This window comes from Macrobrachium rosenbergii, chromosome 2 (assembly GCF_040412425.1).
Source record: "Macrobrachium rosenbergii isolate ZJJX-2024 chromosome 2, ASM4041242v1, whole genome shotgun sequence".
Lineage (NCBI taxonomy): Eukaryota > Metazoa > Arthropoda > Malacostraca > Decapoda > Palaemonidae > Macrobrachium > Macrobrachium rosenbergii.
Genome location: NC_089742.1, coordinates 71,969,263 through 71,982,503, shown reverse-complemented (window position 1 = coordinate 71,982,503; position 13,241 = coordinate 71,969,263). Strand labels below are relative to the sequence as shown.

General features: G+C 37.5%; 1 protein-coding gene across 1 annotated transcript in view; it reads left to right on the top strand.

Moving 5' to 3' along the window:
* LOC136848450 (uncharacterized) overlaps nt 1–13,241 on the top strand; it is a 370,363-nt gene that overhangs the window by 243,580 nt on the left and 113,542 nt on the right. Inside the window, 3 exon segments of the mRNA XM_067120740.1 lie at nt 11,303–12,335; nt 12,478–12,628; nt 12,754–13,011. Coding sequence (XP_066976841.1) covers nt 11,303–12,335; nt 12,478–12,628; nt 12,754–13,011 — 1,442 coding nt within the window.

The following is a 13,241-nucleotide window of genomic DNA, read 5'->3' as shown; positions in this document are numbered from 1 at the left end:
GGAACCGGTAAAATCAATGAAAATGCATGGGACTAGTGGCATCTGTCCTTAGGCACGAGTCATGTGGGACCACCCACACCCACACAGTATTCTGTGACTTCATCAGTTACTCTTACCGCCTTTGAGAGAGGATGTGTTGTTCTTTCTCTCCTCTCTAAAGCCGGTTTGGTTTGCCCATTTTTGCTTTCTTTCTGTGTTTCAGTGTGTGGATGTGTGCTTGGAGATAGTGGATCCTCTTAACCCTCCTGTGGGCGTATTTCCTGGATCTCGTAAGAAGCGAAGAAAATGTCCGGGTGTTGGCTTTTCTTGTTCTCGTTTCCTAACTTCAGTGAATACGGATCCTCATCCAACGTGTAGTAGATGCAGAGAGAACGTATGTAACGCAACTAATCCTTGTTGTGTGTGTCGTGATTGGTCAGTGGAACAGTGGATGAGGTTTTATGGGAAGGGTCAGCACAAGAGGAAGGAGACGATTCCATCTTGGATTGATGGGGATTCATCTTCAGTTTCCTTTGTTCAGTCTCCTCATGATGCTTTCCCTTCCTTAAAGAAGCCTGTTCCAGTTGCTTCCTGTAATGGAAGTTTCCCATGTCCCTTCCTTTTCGTCCATAGATTTATCGGGGGATGCATTTGGAGGTGGATTTCAGGTAATTATATGTTTAATTATTCCTCTTCTTTCCTTTGGGGAGTGGGGGGCATCTTCTTTGTCTCCTTATCCAGCTCCGGATGCTCAGAGGATGGCGGGCATGTGGTCCTTGCTAGGCCTGTCAGGGGTACAAACCTTGGATGGCCTGTTGTCATACTGCATGGCTTCCTGCTACTCTCCAGTCCCTCATACTTTGGATTCCCCCCCAGCCTCCACTATATGTTCTGCACAGCATAGTGACGTCACAGCGGGGTCCATCAATGTGTCACCTTCTAACATGGCTGCTGTGGCAATGTCAAATCCTACCCTTTCTGTGTCAACAACAACAACTACGTCTTCAGGGATGATGTTGAATTCTACATTTTCGAATTTATTAGCGAGAACAGTGATGGATAAATTAAGGGTGTTAGAGGAGAAGTTTAATAAGGTATGCAAGGAGAAAAGATGTAAGTCTTCTTCTTCTTCGTCGTCTTCTTCTGCCTCGTCATTGGCTTCGTCGGATTCGTCCGTTGTGCCTGTGCATGCTCCAGTTAAGTGTTGGAGGATTAGGGATTTCGTGGCTGTTCCTCGTGCTAAGGAAAGGACAATTTCTTCTTCTTCAAGCTGAGACTGCCACATCCCTGTGTGTATGCAAGCTCAAGATTCGGTCATGGGCTCTGTCTCGGAGGTTGGTGGTCGTGGTTCTTCTAAAGTCGATTGGCCTAGGAAGCCTATGGACATAGGACTTAAAGTTTGCACCTTGCTATGGATCCATCATCTGGTGGCTGTACTTATCAGGTAGGGTCACACAGCAAGTAAGAATGCTTAGAAGTTTTTATTCACTTTTAAAAAATGCTTTGAGCTTGCTTGGCTGAGTGGATGTTTCTGTGATTACACTAACCCACCATGCTTATTCAGTGTGGTAGTCAGCTAACTTTTGACAGTAGGTAAGATTGTTCCCAAGTAGTGAAAATTTTTGATTAAATTATTTGGATGGATACCTCCTATTAAAGTGGAAACTCACCTAGCCTCCCACATCTTTGTGGGTGGTTAGGGAGAATTCTGATGAAAACATTCCAACACCACCTGGTGGGAAACAGGTGATTAAAGACTCTATCCAGGTCAGCCAAACATATCCTTCTGTTTATTTTGAATGCTGACCACACGTAATGAACGTAGATGTAACCTATCTTTAACTGTGGGTTTTAAAAATGTTCATTTTTGCTTGTCTAGTATTAAGGCATTTTGTTTTTAATTATATCTGTGTATTTCTGTCATTTGTGGTGCTATTTGGAGAAATGTTTTACCTTAATCATGCCCTAGTGTACTTGTGTGGACAAAGTGGTAAATCATTAGTTTATTTATGTTGCCCTTTGACAAGGACCTACATTTGCAGTGATATGTAGGGGCTAACCATATTCTCCTAGGAGACCTTTCCAGTGTGTGGGTACGTGAGCAGAAATGTTTATCGTTGTTCCTATACATCTGTTTGTAGTAATATGTGAAAAGTATATCCCTGAACACACTAGTGATAAGCAGGGGTTGTTGATGAAAAAATTATTTATGGGAAATTAGAATTTTTTCAAGCAAGAAAGGGCTCTGTGACGTCTGTGAAGCTTCCATGAAGTAGCATAGATTCTTATCATATGACAATATGGTAGTAAAAATACAAGAGGGCCAAACACTTAATACGGTACTAGAAATTAAAACAATTCATTTTAAAGTAACAGATTCCAGTAAGCTTTCCTTGTGTGTATTGGGCATTCTTTGCTTGTGACCTCCTGCCTAAGCAGTGCTTTGTCATGCATTCAAGCTTTTGTTATGCTTATACTTGCTTTATCCTAAGTCTTGTGAGGACTTGAGTCATTTATTTATATGTAACCTGAATGTACAATGCTGATTTTCATTGCAGTCTTTGTAAGTTGTTATAATCTTGAATTGTTTTATACAAAGTTTAGTTAGATATTTATTTCCCACCATTTAAGATATACCCTTAAGAGTTATGCTGTATGACTAGTTGCAGTCTTTTTCAGATGTAAAGGAAATCTCCCAGTAATGCTTGGTGGGTGTACTTGAGCAGAGGTGAAAATTCTTGAATAGAAATGCCCTACCAAGATAATTGATGTTCTGTGAGATGAGCTCTATGTTGCATGAGTTTGGCCTATGGTTTTGAGAAATAAAGTAGTCATGATGATTTTACTTTGTTCTAGTTTTGATGGTTTCTGTGACGGCTTTTGAACTTTTATCCTGTATTTTGCAGTGACAACCCATGTGTTGCACAGTAGAAGCTTTGGCTTTTGTGGCTGTGCCTTGCACATTGCTGGGGTTTGTTCTTGTTTTTGTTCTGATGATGCTTCCACATTCCAGGAAAGTGGGGAATATGGTAGGCTTCCAGACCATGCAGATCTTGGAAGAGTTTTAGAAATGGTGATCCTGTGCATGTATTTGCACTGATTATAACCTGCCAGACTTTGTCACATTGTTAATTCTAATTACAAGGAAGTACACCATAGAAGTTAACAAGATGGCAAAAGATTCTCTCTTGGCCCAAGTTTGAGGAGCTTGTTCTTCCTACCCTTTTGTGTTATTGTTAAGAATTGCTTGTTGCTGTGCTGGAACTGAGCTGATAATGACAAAGGCTGAGAAGTTTGCATGTCAGTAAGCCTCGCTGATATCAAAGTTTCAAAAGGCTGGCACGTGTGGTTCGAACTTTTGATATGGTCTTACTGACCACAGGAAGCTTTGAAAACTTTAGAGGAAGGTATTGATGAATTTTGAAAGAAATATAGAACGGTTCATCTTTTATTACAAATGTTGACCATTCTTGTGAGACTTTTTGGAAGACAGTTTATCATGAAGCAATGGTGTAATTACCATTAATATGTATGAAAAAAGTTTTTAGCTTTCCTTGACTCAAGAAATAACCCTTTAAACCATAACAATTTAAATCATTCATTGCAGTAATATGCTGCAGTATGACTGTAAATAACTCAGGAAATAAGTGACTTATGATGGTGTTTAAAAGTGTGCAAATGTAAGCCAGATGATTTGAAACTTGCAAACCTGTTAGTTTTACTTAGCATGCATCTATGTTATTCATGGATCTTAGATACTTCATTATCAGTTTAAAAGAGAAGTATCTGCCCACCATTAGCACTGTGCATAGCTCACAGATTATGAGATCCCTCAAGCAAAGAGCACTCTTCCTGTGTAGCCTGTTGGTGACAAAGCTTCCCTTTTCTTAGACATTTGGTTGATCATTTTCCCCAATCATTAGTACGTACTTTTTTCATTTAAATTTCATTACTTTATTTTGCAGGTGTACAAAGAAATATTTAGATGGAACTCTAGACAGTTTTTGTCACTGGTTGAGTGGGGTTTTAATGTCTTTTTACCATGACAGTAACACCATGATGGCTTGTTAATATTGAACCATGTGAAAAACTAATGATAGATGATGCTACATGAATGGCTGAGTATCTGTGTAAAGGGCATTTATAAGGGAAGATGGCAAGATAAACACATATACCAAGCCATTTTTCAGGTAATATTGTTTATTTGGGATGTGGCTGGAGGAAGTAAAGTACTTGCCAGTATTGTCACTAGAGCTTTTGTGGCATTAACTGATGGCCAAGCATTCTGGTTAATTGTTGGCTGTGGTTGTCCGTGCAGATTCATGAAGCATATTGTATTCAGATATTTGAAAAAAATTCACTTTTCATATCACTTGTTTATTGAAGGCTGTAATTTATTAAGACTTTATACATAGGTGACATTATTATGTTTATATGTATTCCTGGTTGAAATGTTCCCTAAACCTTGTGAGAGTGAAGCCATTGCTAGGATGGGAGATGTTAGAACCCCACAAAAATAACGGTAGTAGTAGTAGTAGTAGTAGTAGTAGTAGGAGGCTGGGAGTGACAGATTGGCCATACAACCACACCATCCCAGGCAAAAATCTGTGTCCTTACATCAGTATCAGTTATTCTTTGCAAACTTTTTCCATGTATCCAATACAGTACAGTAGTTACCCTTTTTTTTTTTTTTGGTCTTTGGGGTTAGGTATTATAATAATTTAGTTTACTGAGACAGGTGTCGTGTCCCATTTAAAAAATTTTGTAGGCCTTGTCTGAAGTACTTGTTTTAAAATGAGAGTTCATTTTAGAAGGTAAATTTGAAGAAGTTTGACAATAGCTAGAAGAGTCCAATGGAACTGTGAACTTTTCAGTTGTTCTAAACTCTTCTACACTGTCAATTGGCCATTCCATTGTGCTGAAGAATAACGTGATGCTCTCCTTGCTTTTTGAATGGAGGACTCTGATTAATTAGAACAACCAGTAAATTTGAGTATAATTTTTGTATCAGAGAATTGTTGCTTGATATGAGCATGTATCATCATACCAGACACCTTGGTTGTGTAGGCATTTGTGGTGTATGTGAATCAGAGTAATGCAATTGTATCTCCAAACTGTATACAGTAACATATAAAATAGTTCAACTAACTCATAAGTTTGAACTTGTTTGGTTGTCTTGAAGTATACATTGATAAAAGGGGGTTGAAAATTGCAGCTGTGAGAGAAGAGACTAAAGGGAAATGTTGAAAATTATAAAGCAAAATATGTACAATTTGGGCCAAAAGGATGCTGTAAGCATTTACTGCCACCTATAGTGCCATGTGCTGGGCACAATAGGTGATATTCTTTATGTTGTTTGATAGATTTGGAAAATATCTTATGAAGGAGAGTCATGAAAAGCTGCTCAACTGATGAGAATGTACATAGTTTCAGAGTTAAAATAAGAGTGGATCATTACTGGAAATCCTGACCCTTGGGACATTGCTTACTGTCCTGAAACTCAGACCAGGATAATTCAATTCTGCTCTTGGGTATAGGTGCTAATGGTAGGAGAGGCTGCCTCAGGCTGGACAGTAACAGATCTAAGCTTGGAGTTTATTACCTGTAGACTATTGTCTAACACCATGAAATATATGGATACACTTTACTTCTCATGTATTAAGTTTTTTCTCTATTAAAAAGGACTAGTTTTTTGGTGGAGAGATATATATTACATCTCAAGTCATGTTAGTCTTGTAAATATGAAAACCAATAAATTCAGTTAGAAATTAGGTCAAGTATATTTTAAGTGCAGGGATGAAATATCAGTGAAATTTCACTACAACTGTTATGATTAGTTTTCACTTAAGAAATTTAATACATATAATTTTTCAAATTGTGCTTTTCATCACGCCCCATTACCATTGCTTTACACTGTTATTTTCTGTAGTAGCAGTTATTCCAGAGATGTCCCAACAGAAAAAGTTTCTGTCCACCTTTCTGAGAAAGTTTCTAGATTACTGAGCTCTTAAGAAGTGAAAACTTAGTATTACTGTGCTTGTTTCTTGTCAAATATTTGAAGTTTAACTTAAAATCTTTTTGAAAGTATTGTATTTCATGAAAATCACTCATTCTGTAACTGATCAATCTTATCTGATATTCATTCTTTTTCACCCTAAAAGTGTATATAAGCATTCTTCAGCCTTGGCACCCTAGTAAGTGCCTCTACTTGTTGCAGTATGTAAGTACTGTAATTTCCTTTCAAAAACCAGGTATCCACCTGTTTTTGGCTTGGTTCAGTTAACCCTTTTGCTTCATGGGACTGATCTGTCATCAAAAGATCTTGTCCATGGTGTGGGACTGATCATCTCAGTCATCATTCTTTTGTTTCTAGTTGGGCAGCTCATAATAGATAACATGTTTCCCTCATCATTTTAAGAAGCTTTTGTCTATATTCTAGTGACAAATGGATACATTTGGTTTGCGACTTACAGGATAATCTCAGGACAAAGGCTAGACCTTCAGTAATCATCAAAATGCTACAGAGGGAGAAAACCTTTCTTGATGATGAAGTAGTACAGAGGCTTTTATTTGGAAATGACAGTGATAGTAGTAGACCTGAACTATCAGTTAGTTCTGATAGTGACAATAGTGAATATGTTTATTATATCATAGTTATAAACAAACCTACCATAGATAATTGTTTGACTTCAGGTTTTATCAGAAATGATTATGGATCAGAGGAAATGACAGAGGAGGGAGCAGATGTGTCATGCACCAGAGGTAATATCAGTAACTAAAGAAAACGCATTAAAACTTGCAAATGAAAGACATTGTAATAAATTCACATTTTTCATGGAATGCCAAGTCTTAATTTTTAATTTTTTTGTGAGGTTTTCCAGATGAAATTTTTAGCCAAGAGCAAAGGTTATAATAAAAATTTTCATACTGAATAATGAAAGTGACATTAGTTTACTCCATACTTTGAGAGGTATCATGCTAAAATGAATCACCGATAAAAGCTGCGTAATCAGTATTTGAACTCCAGTAAAACGACACTGTTGATTAGCAGATCTTGTACAGATTTCCCACCCCATCCTCCCCTTCAGGTGGATGGAACTTTACTGAACGAGTCTGAAGCTTTAACTATTCTAGTTGTAACTTTTGACTCACATCTAACTTTTGAGAAACACCTAGTGAAAGTTTCAACAAATGCCGCATGAAAGTTAGATATTGTTCTTTAGGCCTCATACATTTATAATTGATAAAATCACTGCGAACTGTTTTAGGTAATTTGTACTCCCTTTACTAGAATACTCCTTTACTAGAATACTGTTCTCCAGTGTGGATGTTTGCTTCTGCCAGAGATTTATCTTTTTGTTAAATTGGTTCGTAGTGGTAAGTTTCTGTTTCCTAATGGTAGTTATGACTTGGACCATCGATGGATGGTCTCTTGTTTGTCACTTTTTAAGTTGTATTTCAACAGAGATCTTACACATTCACAATTGATCCCTGATCCCTTTTATCTGCCAAGAGCAGTCAGATTCGCTGAACAGCAGCACCAATGTGCAGTAAATGTGCCTCGCTGTCGAACTTCTCAGTTTCAGAGGTCGTGTATTCCTCACACCAATGGACTTTGGAACAGCCTCCCAGAGGATGTCGTGCAACTGGGACTTCAGAAGTTCAAGTGAAGATGCAATGCATTACTACCCTAATACAGTAAAATTCAACTTGTATGTAATACTTTAACTCAAATTTTTAATTTATTTATTAGTTTGTTAATTTATCTGTTTTTCTAATAACTGATCTCTTTCTGTAATTTTCATTACCTTCTGTTACTACTTTCAATGAACATCATATTCTTTCTTTGGAAGCTTGAATTTCAAGTCAGTGGCCCCTGTGAGCTTGTTCCATGTGAATAGGGGTCATGAATAAGGGGTCATCTATATAATAATAATAATATATATATATATATATATATATATATATATACAGGCAGTCCCCGGTTAACGGTGGGCTCGGTTAATGATGAACCGGTTTTATGGTGCTTGTCTAGCGACGAAAATCTGCAGTTTTCGGCGCCGATTCCCGCTTATCGGCACCGATAATTGGGTATTGGCGCCAATGCATACTTAACAGAGGCGCTGATAACGGAAAATTGGCACTTTTCGGCGCCGATATGCCCAAAAATCGCCGAAAAGGTGCCGGAAATCGCAGGTTTTCGGTTAGCGGCGATTTTTGGTTATCACACACCCCAGAACGGAACCCCTGCCGATAACTGAGGACTGCCTGTATATATATATATATATATATATATATATATATATATATAAACAAACACACACACACACACCTCGCTTCCCATATGTAGTTATCCTTTGGGCATATGGCCAGATAGCCATGTCTGACTGAGAAAACCAAAGAAATATGCAGGTAGGCCTTGGGCAATATGGCCACACCTTCTTGACTTGCATACGCCATTGTGAATCTGGCCTTGATTGTTTTCATATATAATGTATGGAGTGCATGATACATAGGCTCTGGTGTCCTTTACTCGAACTTTATGTGGTGAATGTTGAATGGTGTGACAAGGTAATTGAAACAGAAGTATTACTGTACTACTGATAGTGTGTTACTGGGGTTTTTGCAGCCCTGCAGCTAATTGATTAGAATTCAGAGTAGTGAGTGTGTCACGTGCTAGATCCTCCTTTGTTCTTTTTAAGAATGGTGGCAAAACCCGAGCTTCATCAGTTTGCAGGAAGGACAAGCCCTGCATTTCCTGTAGGGGAAACGAGTGTTTGAGTGACTCTGTGTATGAGAGGTGCCTTTTTCCTCAATGGGACCTGTATGAGAAAAGAAGGAAGCAGAAGAAGGATATGTCATCCAGTGAAGCCATATTAAGCCCTTCTTCTTGACCGTCTCCCCCTTGATCGCCTTTTCCTCCTCAGTCTCCTGCTCCCACATCAGTTCATACAAGAGAAACATCTGAGAAACCTCCTTTAGTGAAGAGGGACCTATGTGCCTTTAGGTCAAGAATAGTATCCTAGTATCCTGTTTATTTATTTGTTCACTTCTAAGTGCCAAGCATCCAAATTGAAAGTTTGTCAGGGCTATAGTAATTTTAATATCTTTTAAAAGTAAAACTGATTAAATTCTGTTCTTATAATGTGATCACATGGAAACTTTTATGTTTGTCATGTTCTACTCAAGGACATATATTTTAGGAGACACTTTCAGTCTCTATGGTGACAGAAGGTCAAGTTCTGTCTAGACCAGAAGCCAGGGGAGGAGGTACATTTATCATCTCCTTCACCCTCATAAAGCAACTTCTGACTTTTTTTTTTCTTGTAAATATCCAAGGTTATCTGCTACTATGCCCTATAAGAAAGACATGCATTTTCTGAGAGTCCTGTGCTTTATGGTGAATTGAAGTACAGCCCCTAGCTTTACTAAAATGATCCTGTCCAAATCCTGGCCCCCTGTTAGCCTCAAGAAGCCTGGTTTGTACATTCCTATATATTCAGCAGGATCCTTGGGTCCACACCTTTACAGGTTCAGAATCTTTATTAATTTTTGGGTAATATGGTCTCCCACCTGAGTAGTTACTTGTGCTAGCATAAAGTATTGGGGTAAGATGAAATAAATCTAGTTTTTTAAACAAACCCATTTTACTTTATATAATAATAATTGTCCCTTCTCCCTATCCCTCCAAACTGCAACTGGTATAGACTGTGCAAAGATGTTTTTACACTAAGGCTGGTCAGAGGCTCAGATGCATACTCAAAGGTGGGAAGGGAGACTTTATTTAAGGACATAAATTGAGATAACTGGTACTGTAGAGAAAGTTGACATAAAGTATTTGGGTCTGTGTGTGAGAAAATCAGTTGTAGTGAAAAATTTTGATTTTTTGTCCTGTCTAAAAAACAGAATACTGTATAAGAAGGTGGTTGTTGTCAGGCAAACCCTGTCTGCTTTGTTATAAAAATAAGATGAATGTTGTGAATATGCAGATGTGTACATGTTTCCATTAAATTTTTTCCCTTTCTCTAGAAAATAAATTGAGAGTGAGGATAGTGGCAGGTTAGTCAGGATTATTTGAGACATGATGTCCACTAGCAAACAGTAGCACTACTGAGACTGAATTATAACTATAGAGGAAACCACAGAGGATTGCAGAAGGGTGCCTTTAGAGCTACTGTATGCAGAGAACTATGTGTTAATGCAGCCAGAGGAAGCTGTCTCAGAAATGTTTACATGATTTTTATAAATTAATATGTAGTGATAAGAAAAATTAGGTTAAGATAAAGTTTGATAGGTATATTGGGAGAGACTGAAGGGAAGTGATGCTTAGTAAAGAACAAGTTATTACAACTGGTGGCCAAAGGGATGCTTAGATAAACCCTTGTTACTGTACTGTTAGTTGTGAAAGACATATTGAAAGCAGATCTCTCTTACTGAGACCTTTTTTTATTATTATTATTATTATTAAACCATATTGACATACTAGAATTTGATTCCAGAATTATGAGTTGACAATTGAGTAGCAGCTGCCTGGATAAGATAGAAAGATAATTCTGGTCTATATGTAAAAGTATTTTGGTGTCAAACTAAGCCAAGTTTATGAAGCAGGTTTCTCTTTGTATTGAAAGCATGAATGGTTGAATTGTATATCTACAAAATGCTGAGAAATGTCGCTACAAAATGCTGAGATCTTGGTTCAAGTGTATTGAGAAATTGTATGAAAAATGAGGAAGTAGCAGAGAAATATGGTGTTCACAGGCTGGCCAGCAGGCAGAAATAGTTTGGTAACTTAATGAAAAAGAAAGAGGAGCAGTTGATTAGTAAAATAATAGATAGAGAAGCTGTAAGATTCCAAGATCATGGAGAAAGTTCATAGATGGAGGTGAACAAGAAAATCCGGTAAATGTAGCTCTGTACCTGGAAACGCTGAAGTAAGTTGTGAATTATAAGGGTGACGTGTGTGATTTTATTATTGCAAGATATTTTTGGATGTTTCTCATTTAAAACCTTCAGATCAGAACTTGTGAATGGAGTGATGGAACAGCAAATTCAAGTTTTTAGTGGCCAACTTGAAAAAATTATGAAATTTAGAAGTATAGTTTTGTTTTGGACAGCTGTTTTTACATATGTATGGTAAATGTGATCAGTAGAGTCCGTTTAGGTTAGTATTCATATACTTTTCCAGGAATAGTAGGATTCTTATAGTACTTTACCTGTTGAACCTTTTTGCTTTTATTTTAATTAGTGTCTTAATAATATTACACCAGCTTATACAGTATATGTAAAGAGGTTAGTAATATATATCTTAAACTATTATTTTCAGGAGATTCTGATAGTAATACCAGTAAAGCTACAAACAGTATAAATGAAGATAGTTCAGGGCAGCCTGCGGAAAAAACTGGTTTAAGTGGCCATGCACTTTATCGTTGTGGAAATGATGGTTGCAAGTACACAAGTCTCACTCAAGTGGAACTTAGGGAGCATTTACAAGTATGTGACTTGACTCTGGATTCTACCACTAAGTGTTATCATTGTGGGAAACAGTGTCGGCATTTGAGCACGCTTTTTGATCATCTGCGTGTCCATGGCCCTAAGAGATATTGTTGTGGTGTAACAGGCTGTGATTATCGGGCAACAATGGCTCATTATTTTAAAAATCACATGAAACAAATTCATCACTGTTCAGGATTCAAGCATTTGATAAAGGATCCAAAAAACAAAGATCCTGAAACTCAGGAATTTGTTGTTTATCCTAAAGATGCTGTACTACCAATAAGGGTAGCAAAGAGAAGGAAATATGTATATTCATATGAAGATATTCCTCGCATTCCTAAGCCTCATGTTTCTTATCATGACCTTAAGTGTTATCATTGTCAGTTTACAACCAAAGTTCGTCTGAATATAATCAAGCATTTGCACCTTCATGAGAAGTATCCTGATGGTATTCCAGAAAAGCTGTATATATCAGGGTCATTGTCTAGTCCAATTCCTTCTAAACAGCCAATTAATCCTGTCCCATGCTTAGAGCGAAAAGAGTTGATGTTTGACAAGATGATGAATTTAGCTGGAAGCAGTTTTGAAAACAAAAAGAAAAAAGAAGATGATTTACGAACTAAAAATCCAATACCTCCTGATGAATTAGAAAAGCTACCAAAGCATGTTCCTGAAGAGAGACTTCACTCTTGTGGTGTTGAAAACTGCAATTATGTGTCTTGTGATGACATGATGCTCAAGTATCATATTCGTTCCCTACATGCAGACATGACCACTTTTCCTTGTCCTCATTGCATTGATTTAACCATAACTGTGGAGAAGATGACGGCACACTTTAAACTTCATGGGGATCGTCTGTATAGGTAAGATTTATACAATTAGTGAAACCACTATCTTATGCAGTTTTGGTGCTAGTTAAGTTAGCTGTTCTTCAATACTTGAATTTTAATTTTCCTCTTATTTTGAAATTTTAAAATAGATTATTTTCTTGCTTTATAATATTAGGTGTGGGTGGTGCCCGTATATATCTGCTCGTCGAAATATAGTAGAGAGGCACATGAAAGAAAAACATCATGGGAAGAAACCTTTTGATTTTGTCATCCGTGAACCCCAGGACCCAGATGTTGCAAAGAGAGTAGAAGATCAATCTGCAGAGGTATACACCAAGAAAGCTTCCTTATTGTATTTTTATGTTGTAACTTTGTAGTTTGATTTGATTTTTTCTAGATTTGTTTAGATGGATAGCACACTGTGATAATAACTCTCTCTCATTTCTTTTAGCAACAAGACACCTCTGGTCTTACACCAGCACCCCCACCTCCACCTCCACCTCCACCTCCATTGCCTGCTGACCCACCTCAATGGCAGTGTGGACTTTGTAAATTCAGTTCAGTCACTCAGCAGGACATGGTTAACCACACTAGTTTCAAGCATTCCATTAAGAGTCAGTATAAATGTGGTTACTGCAGTGTTAGGTCATCTGTAAGGGCCAGCTTTGATGCGCATTTTGCAGCTAAACATCCCAGTCAGCCTTTCAGGGTCAGTAATTATTCTGATAGTTGTTGTTGTAAGGTTGTTGTCCTCAGTAGGATTACGGTGATTTATGACATCAATAATATATACTCAAATATGAATAATTCCCAGTCTTTAAAGCTTCTTTTGGAAATTTTGTATTAGGTGTAATGAAGCAGTGAGGCACAGTATTTGAAGGCCTTCATGAGAATAATTTGATAATAATTGTCGCTGATAGTAGAATTTAGATCATGTCA